The 17,918-nt window shown below is 41.4% G+C and overlaps 2 protein-coding genes across 3 annotated transcripts in view; one reads left to right on the top strand and one right to left on the bottom strand.

Annotated features, from left to right (window-relative positions):
- Positions 1–234, bottom strand: part of SLC20A2 (solute carrier family 20 member 2) — a 93,326-nt gene extending 93,092 nt beyond the window's left edge. Inside the window, exon 1 of one of the 2 annotated variants that reach the window (XM_032468566.1) lies at positions 99–234. The gene's annotated coding sequence lies outside the window, so the exon portion shown is untranslated. The remainder of the gene's footprint in view (positions 1–98) is intronic. The other variant, XM_032468567.1, reaches the window with a different exon arrangement.
- SMIM19 (small integral membrane protein 19) lies at positions 57–8,458 on the top strand. The gene is made up of 4 exons (XM_032468570.1): positions 57–263; positions 4,270–4,407; positions 5,935–6,059; positions 7,930–8,458. The coding sequence occupies exons 2-4, from the start codon at positions 4,274–4,276 to the stop codon at positions 7,992–7,994; spliced, it is 324 nt and encodes a 107-aa protein (XP_032324461.1). The 5' UTR covers positions 57–263; positions 4,270–4,273; the 3' UTR covers positions 7,995–8,458.
- Positions 8,459–17,918: the final 9,460 nt, after the last annotated feature.

Below are 17,918 nucleotides of genomic sequence, written 5' to 3'. Positions count from 1 at the left end.
AAAGGGCCGGGCTCCACTCACGCGCCCGGGGGCGGCACCGGGGCCGTCGCGGCGTCTCTCCCGTTCAAACCCTGAGAGGGGGGTGGGGGGGAAAAGACCTGGCTCCTCGTTCCATCCGGAAGCCGCCGGGCCGGCAGGAAATGACGAAGGCAGAGGTCGCCCGGGTCCGTCCGGTAACCGGCTCCGCGCGTCTGGCCGCGACTGCGGGGGAAAGAGCCCCGAGCTGAGCAGCCGAGCCGCGCGCCGCCTGCGGAGCGAGCAGCGTGAGTGGACCCGCGCCCCACGCCGGCTGGCCGGCCCCGCCCCCGCCCCGCCCCGCCCTGCCACACGCCCCGCCCCTTCGCGCCCCGCCCCGCCGCGCGGGGGAGGGGGAGGGGAGTGGGGGAGGGGAGTGGGGGAGGGGAGTGGGGGGAGGGGAGGGTGCCCACAGCCCCGCGGCCCCGGCGGCCCTGCTCCTTCGTCGCCGCGCCCGGCCTCGGAGCCCCTCCGGGCACAGTGGGGCCCCGAGTTCGCAGCGCCAGGCGCCCGGGAGAGTTCGGGAGGGTTGGGCTGTAGCGGGCGCGCTTTAGGATCGGGCCGCGCGCCCGCCCGGGCCGCTCCCGGGAGAGGATCACACCGTGCGGCTCCACCGCACCTCCTCCCGGGAGGAGCCGGTCTCCCGGGTCTGGGTCGGGGCCGGACGTGTGACGACCCTCCCTCCCACTCCCCAGTGTGGGTGGCCTGGGGCAAGTTGAATGACCACCACCTCCAATCCCGGTGCTTCTGTCAAATGGTGCTTTAGTGCCTCCCAGCAGGGTGGTTGTGAAAATTAGATGACTTTGTGTTAACTGCCTTTCCCCCTGTTGGTTGAAGGCCTGTCAACTTGTACCCTTTGGCTTCCGGAACCCAAACCTTTGGCATTTCAGAGGATTGGGAGAAAGAAAATCACATTTTTGCGCTGGATGGTGTTGTAAGGAACTCTTGAAACTATATGGGTGATTCTAATCTGAATTTGTGTCGCAATAACAAAGCTCTAAATGAGAGACAAAACTGATAGCATTCGAGATAGGCTGACAAGTGATCTTCAAAACTGAACCACCTAGACATGGTATCAGGAACCCCAAATCAGGACACTGTTTTAAAATTTTTCGATATAGCCGAGGAGTTCTTGTTCTCCACGTAAAAGTTTGTCAAACTGAAATCAAGCCCTAGTTGTCATGTTTTGCCAACTTTCTGGATACTTACGTTCAGCTCATCATAGCGTCTCCTTACGGAAATATTTCAAGCATTACTTTACAGGGAAAATATGTGAAAAAAGGTCACTTTTCTCAAAAAAGCTTTTAATGACAAACCAAGCACGTGGTGATCTTGCTGAAACATTCATTAACTTGCCAGGAATGAACCGCTGTAATGCCCCTGGGCCTTCTGCTTTGGACTCGAGAGGAAGGCTGTGGTGGTATGCAGTAACCACTCAGCAGGTGTGTGTGTGCACACTTGGTTAGACCCTGGCAGGCTGGGAGGGGACTGGTCATAGTTCAGGCCGCATGGGACCCATGGGTCTGTATGATGACCTTGAACAAGACCATTCCTTATTCCTGGCAGTCTTACAAAGTCCTGCCTTTGGTCATGATGGAGGACTGGGCAGGAAAGGCCTACCCTCAGTGCAAATCTTTCACAACTGCACTACCAAAAATAACTCCAGAGCGTGTGTCCCCGGAACTTCGGAACAGTGGTGTCATTGCATACTAATGAAGTTGTATAATGTATGCTGTATAATGCACGTGAAAAATGTACCATTCTGTCAGTATTTCAGAATCCTTTTCTAAATGTAATTTAAGTCTGGCCTCTTTGTAGCAGGAGGAACACAAGCTCTGTAGGCATACCTCATTTATTGAGTGGCACATGAACAGAATTTTGTGAATAACGGATGCAAGAAATTAACCTGCCTCAGATCCAGTCAGGTGTTAGAAAACAGGTCGGAAACGCTTTCAGAATGTGTCAGGTAAAGGGCACCTGCAGAATGTTCCAGGAGCCACTGTGATATATGTTCCCTGATTCTACTCTGATATGTTAGTAACTCCCCCATCCTGAAACCTACACCCTCGCCACATGGTTATGCGGGCCTTCTGCAGCATCTCAGATCAGACAGCTAAGACATCTCTTATTTGCCAAAAACACAGTCATTTTTATTTTACATTTTGGCACCAATGAAAATCTAGGAAAAAAATTCTAGAGTCCATAAATCATAAAGACAGTCTCCGATCTTCCAAAGGTTTCCATTTCTAAAGTAGGCGATTACTTACTATAAATCATGTTACATTCAGAGAAACTCTAGAGTTCAGTGTTAAGGAACAAGAATCAAAACCAAAAATGTGAAATCTCCCTGTGCTTCCTCCTCTTCTTAAAAAAAAAAAAATCTATAGCTAGTCTTTACTATCTAGGAATTGGACGTGGTTTAATGATGAAATAATGTTTAGATCTTGCATCTGTAACTTTTATAATTTAAGTCCTGTTTTTATTATCCCCTGGCTAATTTTTTACAAGACCAATCTTTTTATTCATCAGACAACAAAAGATGCTTCAGAGAAATTATTCTTGCCCATGATGTCTAGAGTTGAAGTTAAATGGCCATTCATGGTACTCAGTTTATTGTAAATGAAGAATCCTGTCCCCAAATGTCTGACAGAGACTTCAGGTGTCAGAAAGGGACAAACATGTCACCTGGCCTGGGAGCCCACCCCAGGGGGAACTTTCACTCATTTTATGCAGAGGCAAACTCTAAGAAAGAAAACAGACTTTTTACCCTTAATATATGCTTCATAACTTGCTGAGCCAAATCTGCATTAAAGAACACTTCGGAGGCTCATAGGACAGATTGCAAGATACTTTAGTGGAGGAATTTCTGCAATGGCTTTATTGTTGTAGAATGTCTAGGAAAAATTGCAAAACAATTTCTTGGACCTTCCAGATACTTCTTCTTGGTATTAGAAAATGACTCTTACTAGAAACCACAGTACAGTTATCCCCTGTCATTGGTTCAGTTTTTCTCCTTTGTATAAATCGTCTCAAACAACACTTCTGAATTTCTTTCACATACTAGGTCATCTTACTTAGCCCTACCTAGTTTAGATTTAACACAAGGGAGGAACTTTCTCTTGAAGGAAGAATTCACTTAACTTCCCAAACACAAATAGGAAACCATTACCCTTTCCCTTGTGATCTGATACACTGTCTGTTACCACGCTCATTTTCTGTGGGAACATCCAAAGAATGCATTTCCTTAAACAGAAGTCGCAGCTGTATAAATAGCAAAAGTCACTTTTTATCCCACAGCTCCTTTCAGCCCCGTTCAGCCGAGAGGCCGTTTGAGAAAGCTCCAGACATTTTCCAGGTGCGTCAGGGGCCTGTGAAGAGCAGAGTGGTGGCTGTGGCATCTCATCCAGTCCCACACTGTCCCTGTCCTCTTTAGCATCACGGCCAGTTGTTTGAGCCTGGATGTCAAGTGCTCAGTCACTCCCACCTGAGTAATAGTTCCAATTTGGACACCGTGCCCTGACATTTCAACCCGGAAACTTTTAGACATACGATTTTTTTGATCCCGAGTTTTAACCTTCATGGTGTCTCAAAGCTGAAAATCAGGGGAAATATGTTACATGCCTTAGTGAGCCAGACCGGGGTTGGCCAACTTTTTCTTAAACAGCCAGACTGCAAATATTTTAGGCTTTGAGGGCTGGGAGGCAAAAATAGGAGCTACTCTGGAGGTATTTCTAACCATTGTAATTGACTGTACTTCAATTTTTAAAAAATGACAAGAAAATAAATATTTTCATAGAAATATTGTTCTTTTATGTGTGGTGAGATTTTTATGTTATGGATAAAGAGCTTATATTTAAAAAATAGAATAGAATAAAATAAAATAAAATAAAAATATAAAATAAAATATTCATTTGGAAATATAAAAGCAGTTGGGGAAGGTATAGCTTAAGTGGTAGGGCGCGTGCTTAGCATACACACACAAGGTCCTGGGTTCGATCCCCAGTACCTCCTCTAAAAGTAAATAAACCTAATGACCTCCCCCACCAAAAAAAAATAATAATAAAAATAAAATAAATTTGTAAAACAAGTTCTTTAAAAAAAAATAAAAGAACTGTAAAACCATTCTTGGCTCCTGGGCGATACACAAACAGACGGCGGGCTGGAGCTGGCCAGCAGGCCATACGTGGGCCAGCCCCTGTCCGGGTCACCCCATCACTGACTGAAGGGGACCCTGTTTTCTTTGTGGCCCCACAGCCCCATGCCTGGCGGTTACGGAGTGATGGGTGCTGATGGCTCCATGGATTACAGCGTACACGAGGCCTGGAATGAAGCCACCAATGTTTACCTGGTCGTGATCCTTGTCAGCTTTGGGCTCTTCATGTATGCCAAGAGGTAAATGTTTTGGTGTCTCGGGGTAGATAAGAAACTGGGCCTTTAACAGTTTTGCAGGCTGCTTTGTTTGCTTGTTCGATCTAAATTAAATACACAAAAATCATTTCATCAGCATTTTTTTTTTCACCTCTGTGAAAACACTCAGGTCTGCCCTCAAATATGGGACACCCAAGATGAGGCTTTGAAAACCCCGTTGCTTCAAGAGCCGGGGATTTCAGGCAGCTCTTGGCGCCTGGACCAGCTGCTGTAGAGTCTCGTTCTATCATTTCTAACGTAGCTCAGTTTTATCACTCAGCCTGGGTTCACCATCACCCTTGGATGAGCGCATATTTTTGGCCCACATCCCTGAAATTCAGAAACACTGATTCCTGCGTGTTCAGCAGTTCTGTCTTTGCACATTCAAGCTTTCCCTGCTGTTTCTTGTGCATGACTATGTCATAGCACGTACTGGAATCATTTTGGTATGATCTGATTACTTGTCCATCCATCCCACAAAAACGCAGTCCCCCGAGAACAAGGACCTTTGACCTTTGTGTCCCTGACTTGCCACAGGGTGTAAATCCTCATTACTATTTCCTGCCTTAATTCCAGGTGCTGTAGCATGATTTAACTGTGCTTTCCCACATCCCCTGACTCCTTTCCTTTAAGTACAGTGAAAAAGAGGTGGCGGGGGGGTGGGTGGCTGCTTGGAAGAGGAAAAACAGTCATAGTTGGACCGAGTTGCTCCTGCACATAGCTGCGTGCCTCATGGAGTCCTCTAACCAAGGTCAAAAGACATTAGACAGTTCAAAATAATTAGTCATCCAAGAATAATTGACGTTTGCCCTGGGGAATAGTTCAGAGCCCACACTTGGCATCAGACACGCAGGCTCCCCGTGTCCAACCTCAGGACCTCTGAGCATCTGGCCCAGTGGCCGCCTGGACTCTCCGGGGGTGGCTGGGAGAAGGCTCCACAAATCAGCACGGGGCCACAGGCAGGTACCAGCTTCCCCCTAAAACTAACCCCCGCCGCCTCCACATAGCCCCGTTTTCGAAGCAGAAAAGCACTGTTGTTAATTTCAACCAGGAGATGGTCCCACTAAGGCCAGGCTGCTCCGTTTAAGAAATCCATTTGTTCATTGTTTTCCAAAATTAAGGTCTGCTCACCTACTGTTATCCCCCAACCCAGTCATTTAGCTTCATGTGGAAGACAGGAGAGGGAGGAAGAAAAAAAATCACATTTTTTCGGTTTGTGCATTTTTTCATATAATACGGCTTTTTTTTTTTTTTTTTTTTTTTTGCAGGGAGGTGTGTTTACCTACTTTATTTTTTTTTCTTGTAGCTCTGTGGCTTTACAGGTAGGCACTTCATACTTTGATGAGAGAAAGAATCTTTGAGCCAAGGAAGCATCTCACAGAGACAAAATAGAAGACGAACTCTGCCACTAATGTGCTTTTAATGCAGCTCCCGATTTGTATAATCATGAGAGTATTGCAGTCTTGTAGCCGTGAATCCAAATCTCTTCTCTGCATTGGTTTTGTGTTTTAGGAATAAAAGGAAAATTATGAGAATATTCAGCCTGCCACCTACAGCAGAGGCTTTGTCAGAGCCCAACTTTTACGACACAATAAGCAAAATCCGTTTAAGACAGCAACTGGAAATGTATTCCATTTGTGAGTATAATCTGTGCTTAACTACATACAGGCGTCAATTTAAAATAGGATTTTGGGAATTGGGTCTAGTTGGTGAAAGTTACCAGAAATAGCTGATAATGAAAACCTTGTGCCTTTTTTAGCTACTCCTCACGGTATCAGCAAACCAGGCTGGCGTGAAGTTAGTGCCTCCAGATCCTTCCAAGACCCCGATGTGTTCATGTGATTGCATTTTTGTAGATTTTGCCAAACTTAAGAAACTTCAACGCTGGGGAAGCCTGCTATCTCGTCCTGCTCTAATTCCCTCTTGGGCAGTGACATCCAAGTGGCCAAGAGCATTTTGGGGATCTGGCTGAGGGCAAGTTGAGTTGAGGCTGCTTTTAGTTTGGGTCTGAATTTTCTGTTTATAGAGTTTGCAGCCGCTTCTGTTACAATTAAGCGACCGTGTACAGCCCGCCACGGCAGTGTGGGAACGGCTTCTAGAACGTGGCATCCACGTGCAAGGCCAGAGGTCCTGCCTCAGTGTTAATATGTCCTGTGGGACTGAACGCTGTGAGTATGTAGGGTGGGGAAGGAAACAAAGGTCAAAGTGCTCGGAGCCAGGATGAGTCGTACATCCGAACCACAGCCTTTTATTTAAAAAAATGAGGTGTGGTGTCCACAGTGTGCCATCAATTGAGAAAAAAGCACGATTTAATTGTACGTTTACTAGGGTGCCACTCCTTTCAAATCAAATGACAAAAGCATCCCTATCTACATGTAATAAAAATGTTCTGTGTAATTACATAGGCATGGAGGAAGCCTTGCAAAGATACACATCAGATTGATAACATTCATTACCTCGATGGGAACACTGTGGGATTTAAAGGAAAAAGATTGGATATTTTTAAAAGACAGGTGTCTCTAGTGAAAACTTAAATATGTGTGTGTGTGTGTGCGTGTGCATGCACACACATGAAAAGAAGGAAGAAAGAATGATCAGCAAGATGTTACTAGAATATATCTCAGGTGGAGTGGAATTACAGGTGAAAAGTAGGGAAAAAAAGTATATATGTGTATTTTACACAAGTAGAGCTTCTAGAAAATTCTTCAGCATAAATTTTATCCTGCGAACTAAGAACAGCAGTTCCTTTGGGGAAAGGTAGGAGGAAGATAACACTTTTCACTGTTTCCTCTTGTGTTGCTTTTGCATTTTGTATCACGTGCCTGTGTTATTAGTTCAAAATAAAAAGTAAAACTTAAAAAATTAAAAGTAAAACTTACTAGAACACAGCAGCATTATTCACAGTAGCCAAAAGGTGGAAACAACCCAAGGGTTCTTGACCGATGATGAATGGATACACAAAAGGTGGTGAATACATAGATGGAACGTTATTCAGCCTCTAAGAGGGAGGAAATTCTGGCACGAGCTGCAACACGGATGAACCTTGAGGACATTATGCTTCGTAATTATCCTTATCGTGAAGTGAAGTCAGCCAGTCACGCAGGAACAAATATTGTGTGATTTCACTTATATGAAGCCAATTCATAGAGACAGAAAGTAGAATGGTGGTTGCCAGGAGCTAGGGGAGGAGGAATAGGGAGTTCGTGTTTAACGAGGACAGAGTTCAGCCCGGGATGGTCAAAATGTGGATGGTGTTGGTGGTAACACAATGCTGTGGCTGTGGTCAGTGCCACTGAACTACAAGCTTAGAAATGGTGAAGCTGCAAATTTTATGTTTTTATGTTTTACTACCAAAAAAAAATCCTTAAGAAAATTTAATTCTAAGCTGATTCATTACTGAAAATCATGATTGTGATGTGATGAAGTGATCTAGTAATTAATTTGATACTGTATTCATTTTAATCTCCTTTTTTTTTTTTGTATTTTGTTTCATCTGTTTCTTAACAGCCAGGAAATATGACTATCAGCAGCCCCAAAACCAAGCTGACAGTGTGCAGCTGTCTTTGGAATGACATCTCAGAAAATGAGCAACGTGTGTGATTGTTGTTCGAGTGTGATCTCCTGATTCTACTAAATCATGAACAGCCCTTTCTTATTTTTAACTTGTGTCTCAGTGAAATCATCTTACTTATGACTTTCTCCCAATTTTTTGGTGTCTTTCGTTTCGCTTTGTTAAAACGACATCTCCAGATCATTTGTTAGACAAATTAAAAATGCCTCAAAAGTCCTGAACACAGAGTCTGCACGTGCCTAGGGAGATAGACTGTAACCAGAGACAGTGATTTTTACCTTGTGAAGACCTTCGGTTTCTTCAGGATACAATCAGGAACAAAAAAAACCATCTTCAGAAGCAGGAGTCCAGTGTTCATGCCACTCTGATGTGACCTGTTTTGCAAAATTAAAAAAGAAAAATGCAGGCATCAGAATAACTTCCTCTTAGATTGTATTCTGGAATAAATGTCACATGGATAACGGACTAATTGGTGTTCTTACTCCTGCTGCTACCTCTTAATTGAATTAACCATCTTTGCTTCTTCAGAATATGCACAGTAACACTTTTATTCTACATCATGATATCGTGAAGCACACGCACCTGCTGATGGTGGAAGTTTTCTGTGCCTGGAATTTGTGCCCTTTCGTGGTGTTTCCAGGAGTGTGTCCCACCGGAAGTCCTGAGTACCTCCGATCAGTGTTAGCGACTGGCTTCTTTGGTCACATGACTACCAATATTTAATATAACTGGTTACTTACACTTTTTTAGCACAACAGCCTTGCCTGAAGACTCTCATATCTTGTACCGTTTGTTACCGTACACTGAAATGTTCTTGCTAATGAGCATTTAGAAATGTTTGTTCTAATTTTTCATGTTTGTTTAAATCAAAGCTGGTTAGAGGTAGTGGCAGGGAAATTTAACCGTCCATGTAAGTGTCCAAGAATTCATTTTTGAATCAATAACTATTCTTAATTTTTAGAGTTAGAATTAATATTTCAAGCATTCATCATTGTGAAGTAAAGAAAATAAATTCTAAAGGAAAAAGCTTGGACCAAAGGAAATCATTTCAGGGAAATTGCATTTGCTTTTACAATTTGTATCATTCAAAAATAGAGGAGGGAGGGTACAGCTCAAGTGGTAGAGCGCCTGCTTAGCATGCATGAGGTCCTGGGTTCGATCCCCAGTACGTCCTCTAGGAATAAATAAATAAATAAACCTAATTACCTCCTCCTACCAAAAAAAAATATATATATATAATATATATATATATATATACACACATATATATATATACACACACACACACACACATATACAGTAGAAGGTAAATTGTTGACTAAATGGAGTGATTCATAACTCGTGTGAGTCTGAATGCACCACCTATATACATGGAACGCAAAACTGACTGAAGGATGGTAAACTGTTGTAATTACCATCTTGGGGGAGTGGAGAGACAAGGGGACAATCTCCTTAAACTTCGCCTTGCTCTTTGGAAACTACTGTGTAATCAGGAGCAGGAGTGTTTACCTGTGGTTACCTGCTGTCACTGAAGTGTGGCACAATCGGGACAAATTATGAAAACCGGCTATCTAAGCTGATCTGTAAAAACAGCGTAAATTGAAATCACAGGAAACTGACAAGGATGGCTTTTTTCTTTGCACCCACTAGGCAGAGACAGTCATAACTAAAACCTGGTAGATCAGGGGAGGGTGTAGCTCAGCTGTAGAGTGCAGGCTTAGCATGCGCAAGGTCCTGGGTTCCATCCCCGGTCCCTACGCCCGCCGCTAAAAAAATAAAATAAAATATTAACAAACAACAACAACAAAAAACCTAGTAGATCGTTTGGAGAGCATCCAACTCTGCTAAGTAAGAGAGGAAGATTCCTCTGCACTTTTTCTCTAAAGCCCACTGGTGGAAATTGCACCCCCCCACCGGCAGGATCAACAGCAGGTCCGACTTTGAAGTTTCAACAGCTGTGCTGGGAAGAGGGGGTGGGGAGCCCTGCAGCCACACTTCAAAGTGACACCAGCTCATTGTCCTGCTTCTGCCCCCGAATCCACCAAGGGTCCCACGGAACTGTTTTCTTTGGAAGAAAAATGGAAGGATTAATAAACTGATCGCTAGCACTTGTGTTCTCCTTGTCCATGATTTTCCTCTTTTACTGCATAAGATACTCTGCAGTAAGCAAGAAAAGGGCAGAGGTCAGGGGGAGTCCGCCTCCCTGGGTGCCCCGCTGGGGCCAGCCTCCTGCTCCAAGGACACAGCTGTTTGCTGTCAACCTCACACCCTTTCAGGTGGATTTCCTTTTTTTTTTTTTTTATAACACATACTTAAGAATATATTTATTTATTTTATTTATTTTGTTGGTGGGTTTTTCACTTGCTTGTTTGTTTCTTTGGGAGGGGGAGTTGATTAGGTTTATTTATTAGTTATTTTGATGGAGGCACTGGGGATCGAACCCAGGACCTCGTGTGTGCTAGGCGTATATTCTGCCACTGAGCTGTCCCCTCCCTGCTCAGGTGGAGTTCCTGATGTGATTGAACAGAAGAGGGGATTCGGAGTGTATGGTAAAATTGCCGTGATGTTGGAAATACTTTTAAGCATTGAGTAGAAATAAGAGAGAAAATGGTAATAAAAATAACTTCAGACATTAAGAATGAAAGTAGTTTTTTTTTCCATAACAGCTGTACTGAACTACATTCCCACCCTCCTACACTGGGGCTGTTGTTTGGTGCAGCCACTATGGAAAACAGTGTGGAGATTCCTCAAATGACTGAACATAGGCTTACCATATCATCCAGCAATCCCCCTCTGGCCATATATCCAGAGGGAACCTTAATTCAAAAAGATACATGGACCCCAATGTTCATAGCAGCACTATTTACAACAGCTAAGACATGGAAGCTACCTAAATGTCCATCAACAGATGACTGGATAAAGAAGTTGTGGGATATTTATACAATGGAATACTACTCACTCATAAAAAAGAATAAAATAATGCCATTTGCAGCAACATGGATGAACCTTAAGACTGTCATTCTAAGTGAAGTAAGCCAGAAAGAGAAAGAAAAATACCATATATCACTTATGTGTGGAATCTAAAAAAAAAAAGATGAACTTATTCACAAAACAGAAACAGACTCACAGCATAGAAAACAAACTTACAGTTACCAGGGAGGAAAGGGGTGGGAAGGGATAAATTGGGAGTTCGAGATTTGCAGATACTAACTAATATATATAAAATAGATACACTGTAAGTTCATACTGTATAAGCACAGGGAATTATATTCAATATCTTATAGTAACTTATGGTGAAAAAGAATATGAAAATGAATATATGTATGTTCATGTATGACTGAAATATTATGTTGTACACCAGAAATTAACACAACATTGTAAACTGACTCTACTTCAATAAATATATATATATACACACACAAACACACAAAAATGTATCTTAGAACATATAATTAGAGAAGTGACCAAAATATACCATATGGAGCCAGGTGATTCATTCTGCAAAAAGTTATGGAGTAGCCACATGTCATCTGTTGGCTATTTGATTTTAATAACAGACTCAGAATAGCCATAGGTGCTGGAGAACTGGAAAGACAAAGGACACTTGGCTTATCTCCAAGCTATGTGCAAAATAAGTAGATCGCAGAAGAGAAATGGGAGCTTATTCTTCATCTGCCTTCCTCTTGACTCCCGAACAAAGCCAGCCAAACTCACACAAAACTATAAAGCAAGAAAAATTTCTCTGTTTTTAAGATGTGTTTTATTTTTTAATTTTTAAATTTTTAATTTATGTATTTATTTATTTTAATGGTATTTATTTTAATGGAGGGACTGGGGATTGAACCCAGGACCTCATGCATGCTGGGCAAATGCTCTACCACTGAACTATATATCCTCCCCCTGAAAAATTTCCCATCTATCTTTTTGCCCCTCTTCATCCTCCCATCAGTCTGTATGGGTGAGACAGGTCTTGATTGAGGATTTGAGAGTGGGGAACAAGGAAGTAAGCCAAGAGCTAAGCAGGTGAGGTCTACATGGAAACTTCCAGCAGCTGGTCATCTTTCTCTTATCCTGGACCTCTCACCCCTAAACAAATGAGGGGCAGGTAGCACTGAATTCTACCCTGATCCTCTACCTTCATTTTATTTAGACATAGTAAAAAGCTACAGCTGTTTATGCAGACGAGGAACATTCCACACACAGGTAGGAAGGTGAGAAGTCAAAGGTGAGGCTGATGACTGTCAGGGTTCTTGGTACCCTCTCAGCCCCAAATTTGGTACTGATGGAGAACTGTGTTGTTCTTTTTTTATTTTTGGTATTTCTAGTTCCAAAGTTTTTTTTTCTTCTCTTGCAAATCAAGAAATGACAGAGGTCTCACTGTTATGAAAGGGTGGCACCACCCCAGAGATTCTTATGAAAAAAATATTTTGACAGATTTCAAATTAGCAGAGGAAAGTTGGGTTTGTTTTGTTTTTTTTTTTTAACTGCAACCAATGTTGATGTTGTTAAACTCAACTGCAAATGCCTCTGGCCTAAGAAATCTGAAAAAAAATATCCACCACAGAAATGTAAAGTATTTGTGATGTAACAAGTAAATGTATGTTTATTATATTCATTTTGTGGGGAAGGGATTGCAAGGGTCTCTGGATAACATTTTATTTTGAGGTTTAAAGAATGAGGTCCATTCACGCTGACTACAAGCTAACATAACTCTTACATCTGAAATGCTTTCCAGCACCCAGCATTAGCATAGTAACTAGCCCAGAGTAAATGCGTGGTAGATAGTTGTTGAATTAATTAATTTACTTACAACAATTTGTAGGAATAGACGTTCATTTTTTACTTTTTAAGAAAGTGTTTGAAGGTTCTGCTTCTGATAATGGAAGAATAATTGTGTCAGACTAAGTCTTTTATAGATGGTGAGTTCAGAACAAAACATGAAAACAACTATTGAAGGGAACCACAAGCAGACAAACCAGAAAGAAGATGACCCTTGAAAGAAGAGGGCTGCACTGGTTGAGATTTGTGTTTACATGGTTTTTGTTTGTTTGTTTTCGTTTTTGTTTGTGTCAAGGCACTTCTTAGTCCACCAATTGAGAGTAGCTAGAACTTAAGCGAAATTGGCTTGAGGAATAGGACAGAGTTCAGAGTCTCTAGAGAGACTGAAATGTAAGGAGGAACATCACAGTAAGCAGAGAACCCCAGAAGGGGGAACCTCAGAATCTCCATATAAACTTTGCCAAGTCCCTGACTGATCTCTGAATTACAAATCTGCACAAGAGACTCTAAGGATCCCAGCAGAAAACATATAGCTAGAAGGCTGAAAGAACTCAGCAGAGTTTTCAGCTGTTGCCCATCATCGGGGATACAATTTGAGTCCTGCCAAATTAATTGCCTGTGAGAACAAAAACCAACACTTTTCAGAGGAAGATAACAGAATCTAGAATCTTTGCAGCAAGTCATCCACAATGACCAACATACAATAAAAAATTTCAGGAACAAGAAGAACAGGAAAATGTGATCCATAGTCAAGAGAAAAAACAGTCAATATGAACTGACTCCAAGATGACCCAGATGTTGAATTAGCACACAGGGATTTTAAAGTTGCTATTACAAATATGTTTAGGTAAATGAGCTACTTTCAGTTAAATGATAATTGAAAAGCTTTACCAACAGCACATCAGCCATACACGAAATACTAAAGGAAGTTCTTGGAAAAAAGAGAAGTGATAGCAGATTTTTTTTTTAAGTGATAGAGAAAGTACTTGTAAAGCAATTCCCTAGTAAACCAGAGCCTATTTTTTTGTATCCTATCAATCATTGGGAAATCTGAAAAACAGGCAGTGTGTCTGAACTTGTCTTGGACACATTACACGTCTTTATTCTCTACTTTTTCCTACAGTATGGAATTGACTCAGCCCTGAACTTTTGCCACATTAAGAAATGTTATGATTAAATGGGAAGAAATGTCTCCAGGGGCAAACAGGGAGAAGGACCAAGGCAGGTATATACGGAGGCCATTTCTGACAAATGTATAATTTGCTGTCAGGTTTTTTTCTTTATTCACTACAGCCTCTTATGAGGTTACAGTGAGGATACCAGCCATCAGGTGGGGCTGCCTTCAGCTGGAGGCTGAGGGAGTTGCTTCCAAGGTGGCTTCCACACATGCTGGTGGCAGGAGACCTCTTAGTTCCTTGCCACATGAGCTGTCTCAGATTAATATCCTCCAAAAAGCAAGAAGAAAAAAAAGGAGGATGGATTTATTTTCCCCCAAATATTCTAGAGCACAGTATACTATATATTTTCAAGATGTTACAATTTAAAATATGTATATAATTATTCCTCAAAACATTGGTAAGTAAATACAATTTATCAGACCAAAGAAAATGGTTATGGAAAACAAAACAAAACAAAAAAAAGCAAGCAATCCAAAAACGTTCACCTTTTTTTGTGTGTTGTTACAGGTTTGCCTTTCCAAATTAGTTTTGCTATACCAGTATTTTAATTGGTTTGCAATTTCTTAAACTCATTTATGCCTAATAATAAGGGCCAGCAAATACAAATCTATTTGAATTCCAAAGGGAAGGTAGCTGGCCTGGGACTGAGAAGGGGTTCCAGGTAATCTACAAATTCCCCAGTTGGTTTCAGACCATCTCAAGTGAGCCAATTCCATTTTTTGAAAGAGTGGTCATGGTACAGTGATGGTTTCCACAAATTAATTTCTCTGTCATTACATTCAGATTTAGCAAATTACCACACATCATCACATTTTCAATTTACTGAAGTACACCATCTTCCGCAATTTATAATTTTTTTATATTAATGTTAATTTTTTTCGTTTTTGTTTTTCTGTTTTTTTTTTTAATTTTTATTTTTATTGAAGTGTAGTTGACTTACCATGTTAGTTTCAGGTGTACAGCAAAGTGATTCAGTAATACATATACTTCCTTTTTTCAGATTCTTTTCATTATGTTATTCCATTATTTTATTACAAGAAGTTAAATATTGTTCTCTGTGCTATAAGGTAGGTCCTTGTTCACAATTTATAATTCTTAGGCAAAATCTAAATGACATTACTGTCTTGTGTATCAGCAAAACATCAATCAGTAGAACACTGTTGATTGGAAACCAACTAAGATCGAGGAAATATGTCAACAATGCAGAGCATGGCAGAGAACACTGGCCTGGCTAATTGCAGACACACTAGGCACCTGTTTTGAGCTGTCAAGACTTTTTTCAGCAAATCCGTTTGGGAAAAGAGTTGCTCCCTTTCTCCCTCGAGGCTTTTGATCATCACTTAGTGTTTTCTTTTCATCTTCAAGACCTGTGATGTTTTCTGCCGAGGACTGGAAATTGGGCTTTAGAAACACCAGGTCCAAGGACAGATTTTCAATTATCTACAAATTATAAATAAATGAAAGTGATTGGAAAAGTGGTTACTTACTCAAAATGTGTGTATTTGGTTGCATTCTAACTTTATGTAAGGTTCTGGATGTTTTTGGCTACTACTGAGGGGGTTACTTAATGGCTTGTGGTCTGTTGCCGGGGTGAAGTCAAATTAATAACAAATCTTGGCTGTGCTAACTTAATGCTTGTAAAATATATACTTTCTTTGTTTATTACAAAAAAAAAAAAAAAAAAGACCCTGGCCAGTCAAGCAGTCAAGCATGCTTCAAAAGGCTTGTAGAATTTTTAGGAACACCAGTCCTTCATTATAATTGTGGAGAAATTTGAGCTGAATGTATTAACCAACATATATGACAAATATAGAGACTGTTCTGCTAGCTAAGAGCTTTGACTGAAGTTTGACATTGGCTTTTTCCAGCTGTTTGAGGGTAAATTTAGCTTGAAACCATCCTGAATGGAGGGAAGTCACCTCATGGTCCAAACAATCTATTTCCTTTTGAACTCTGTTGACAGCTTGTGATTTCGGGCCAATCAGAAGGATCTAATTCATCTTTCTCCTAAGTTAAAATAGAATATGAGCTTGATTTCGATCATATCAAGTCACATTTAATGCAATCAAGGGCAATTCTTTTCTGTATCTTTCAGGACAATTCTGAAAGCATATACAGATAGAAAACGAACTAGGTCATGGTTTAATTAATAGGACACAGAATTTGAAACCCGAAGTCCAGCCAATTTGGAGCTGTGCAATATCTGTTTGAATTTGAACATAGCTCATTGCCCTTACCAGACCTCAGTTTGTTCATCTGTTAAATGGAAATAAGACAGTCTTTACCCCAGGATGTGTTCAGATCCTAAATGATTTGCCACTTGAGCCACTTGGAGGGCAAAGTAATGACCCTTGGTGATGTTGTTCAATATTCTTTTATCGTGTAATCACTTTCTTTTATTTTTTTTAATTAAAAAAATTTTGGTGGGGGGAGGTAATTAGGTTTACTGATTTATTTTAAAGGAGGTACTGCAGATTGAACCCAGGACCTTGTGTATGCTAAGCATGTGCTCTACCAGTTGAGCTATCCCCCCAACCCTACGAATTTCTATATTTAAGAGTTCAAAAGAGCAAAATCAGACACAGATGTAGTTTCTAACACCTCCAGGCCACTAGAGCATGTGTTCTCTGGCTTTCTCTTGAGTCCCAGGAAAAGCAGCTAATTAATGAAAACTTTATCAAGTCATCAAACAAAATTGCCACAAATGAACACACAGCTGGGCATCTCACACTTCGACTACATCTAAAAACCTTCTGTATTCTAGTGTCGTCCTTCAGGTAATGATGATATTCTCCATGTTTATTCAGATGGAAATACGGGCACAGAGAAATTAGGAGAGAGGCCCAAGGTTAACCACCAGAATTGTGTTTTCTCTTGAAATCCTTGTCACCGTGCATCTATGATTCTCACAGTAGAAACAGGCTGGCTGGGAGATTCAAGCATTGCTTCCAACAGAAAATAACACAGACAGTATTGCTGGGGAATAAATGAGCATGCCTACATTATCAGCCTTGTTCAAGTCCCTTTGAGATCAAAGAAAAGTCAAGCAAATAGTGACAAGTTTTCCTTACAATATTCTTGGAGTATCACTCTCAAGCACTCAAATATAGAGGGTTCTTTTTTTTTTCCCCCTTTGTATTCATTTGATTATCCCGGAGTTTATAAATCGCACGTCTGTTTTGTACACTTTGTGCCAGACAAGTCTGGGCAGGCAAAGATTGTAACCGGTTCACAAAAGCCACTTAACATATTTGTTTGTCATTTAAGTTATGACTTTGAAAACAAAAGGAGACAAGCCCTTTCACAGTGATAGGCAGGTTTACATAAATTGCTGCCCAAACTAGATTCAAAATAACTTCAGTACATATTGAAAAATTTCTTCCTTCATGCCCACTCCGTCATAACACTCTGATATTTTAAAAAATATCCACAGTGACTAATAAGTCTGAGGCGAAGGTTTCTACCTCTTCTCCTGTGTGTCCTTTTTGTGTAAGTCTGGAAACTGGGCTCTCTGCTGATGAATGAATGGATCAAGCCTCGTTTTTCCTCCAAAGCTCTTATCCTGACACGTTGTAATTCAGCAAAAGATAGTCAAGAGACAAAGCCTTGCAGGACGTGGGGATTTGCTTATTTGCTTCATTGACTATTGCCTTCTGCAACAGGTTGAGTTCAGTTACTCAAGAACATCTGAGTTAAAAGAAGAAAAAAAGGAAGACGAATCATCAGCGACCCATTAAGCACAGAGTCAGCAGGTGCGTCCCGCAGACGTGCACTGAGGGACCTGCAGTGCGAGCTGCGGCCCCAGAAGGACCTGGTTTACGTCCCAGCTCTTTTTCGAACCAGCAGCAGCCTGTGCCCTCGTCTACAAGACCGGAATCATAACTCCCAGCTCAGAGAACTATTTTCAGGGTTAAACGAGATTCTCGATGTTAATTGCTCTGCGTAGTGTCTGACCAAACACGGATTCC

Source organism: Camelus ferus, chromosome 26 (genome assembly GCF_009834535.1).
Source record: "Camelus ferus isolate YT-003-E chromosome 26, BCGSAC_Cfer_1.0, whole genome shotgun sequence".
Lineage (NCBI taxonomy): Eukaryota > Metazoa > Chordata > Mammalia > Artiodactyla > Camelidae > Camelus > Camelus ferus.
This window is presented reverse-complemented; position numbering and strand designations above follow the sequence as displayed.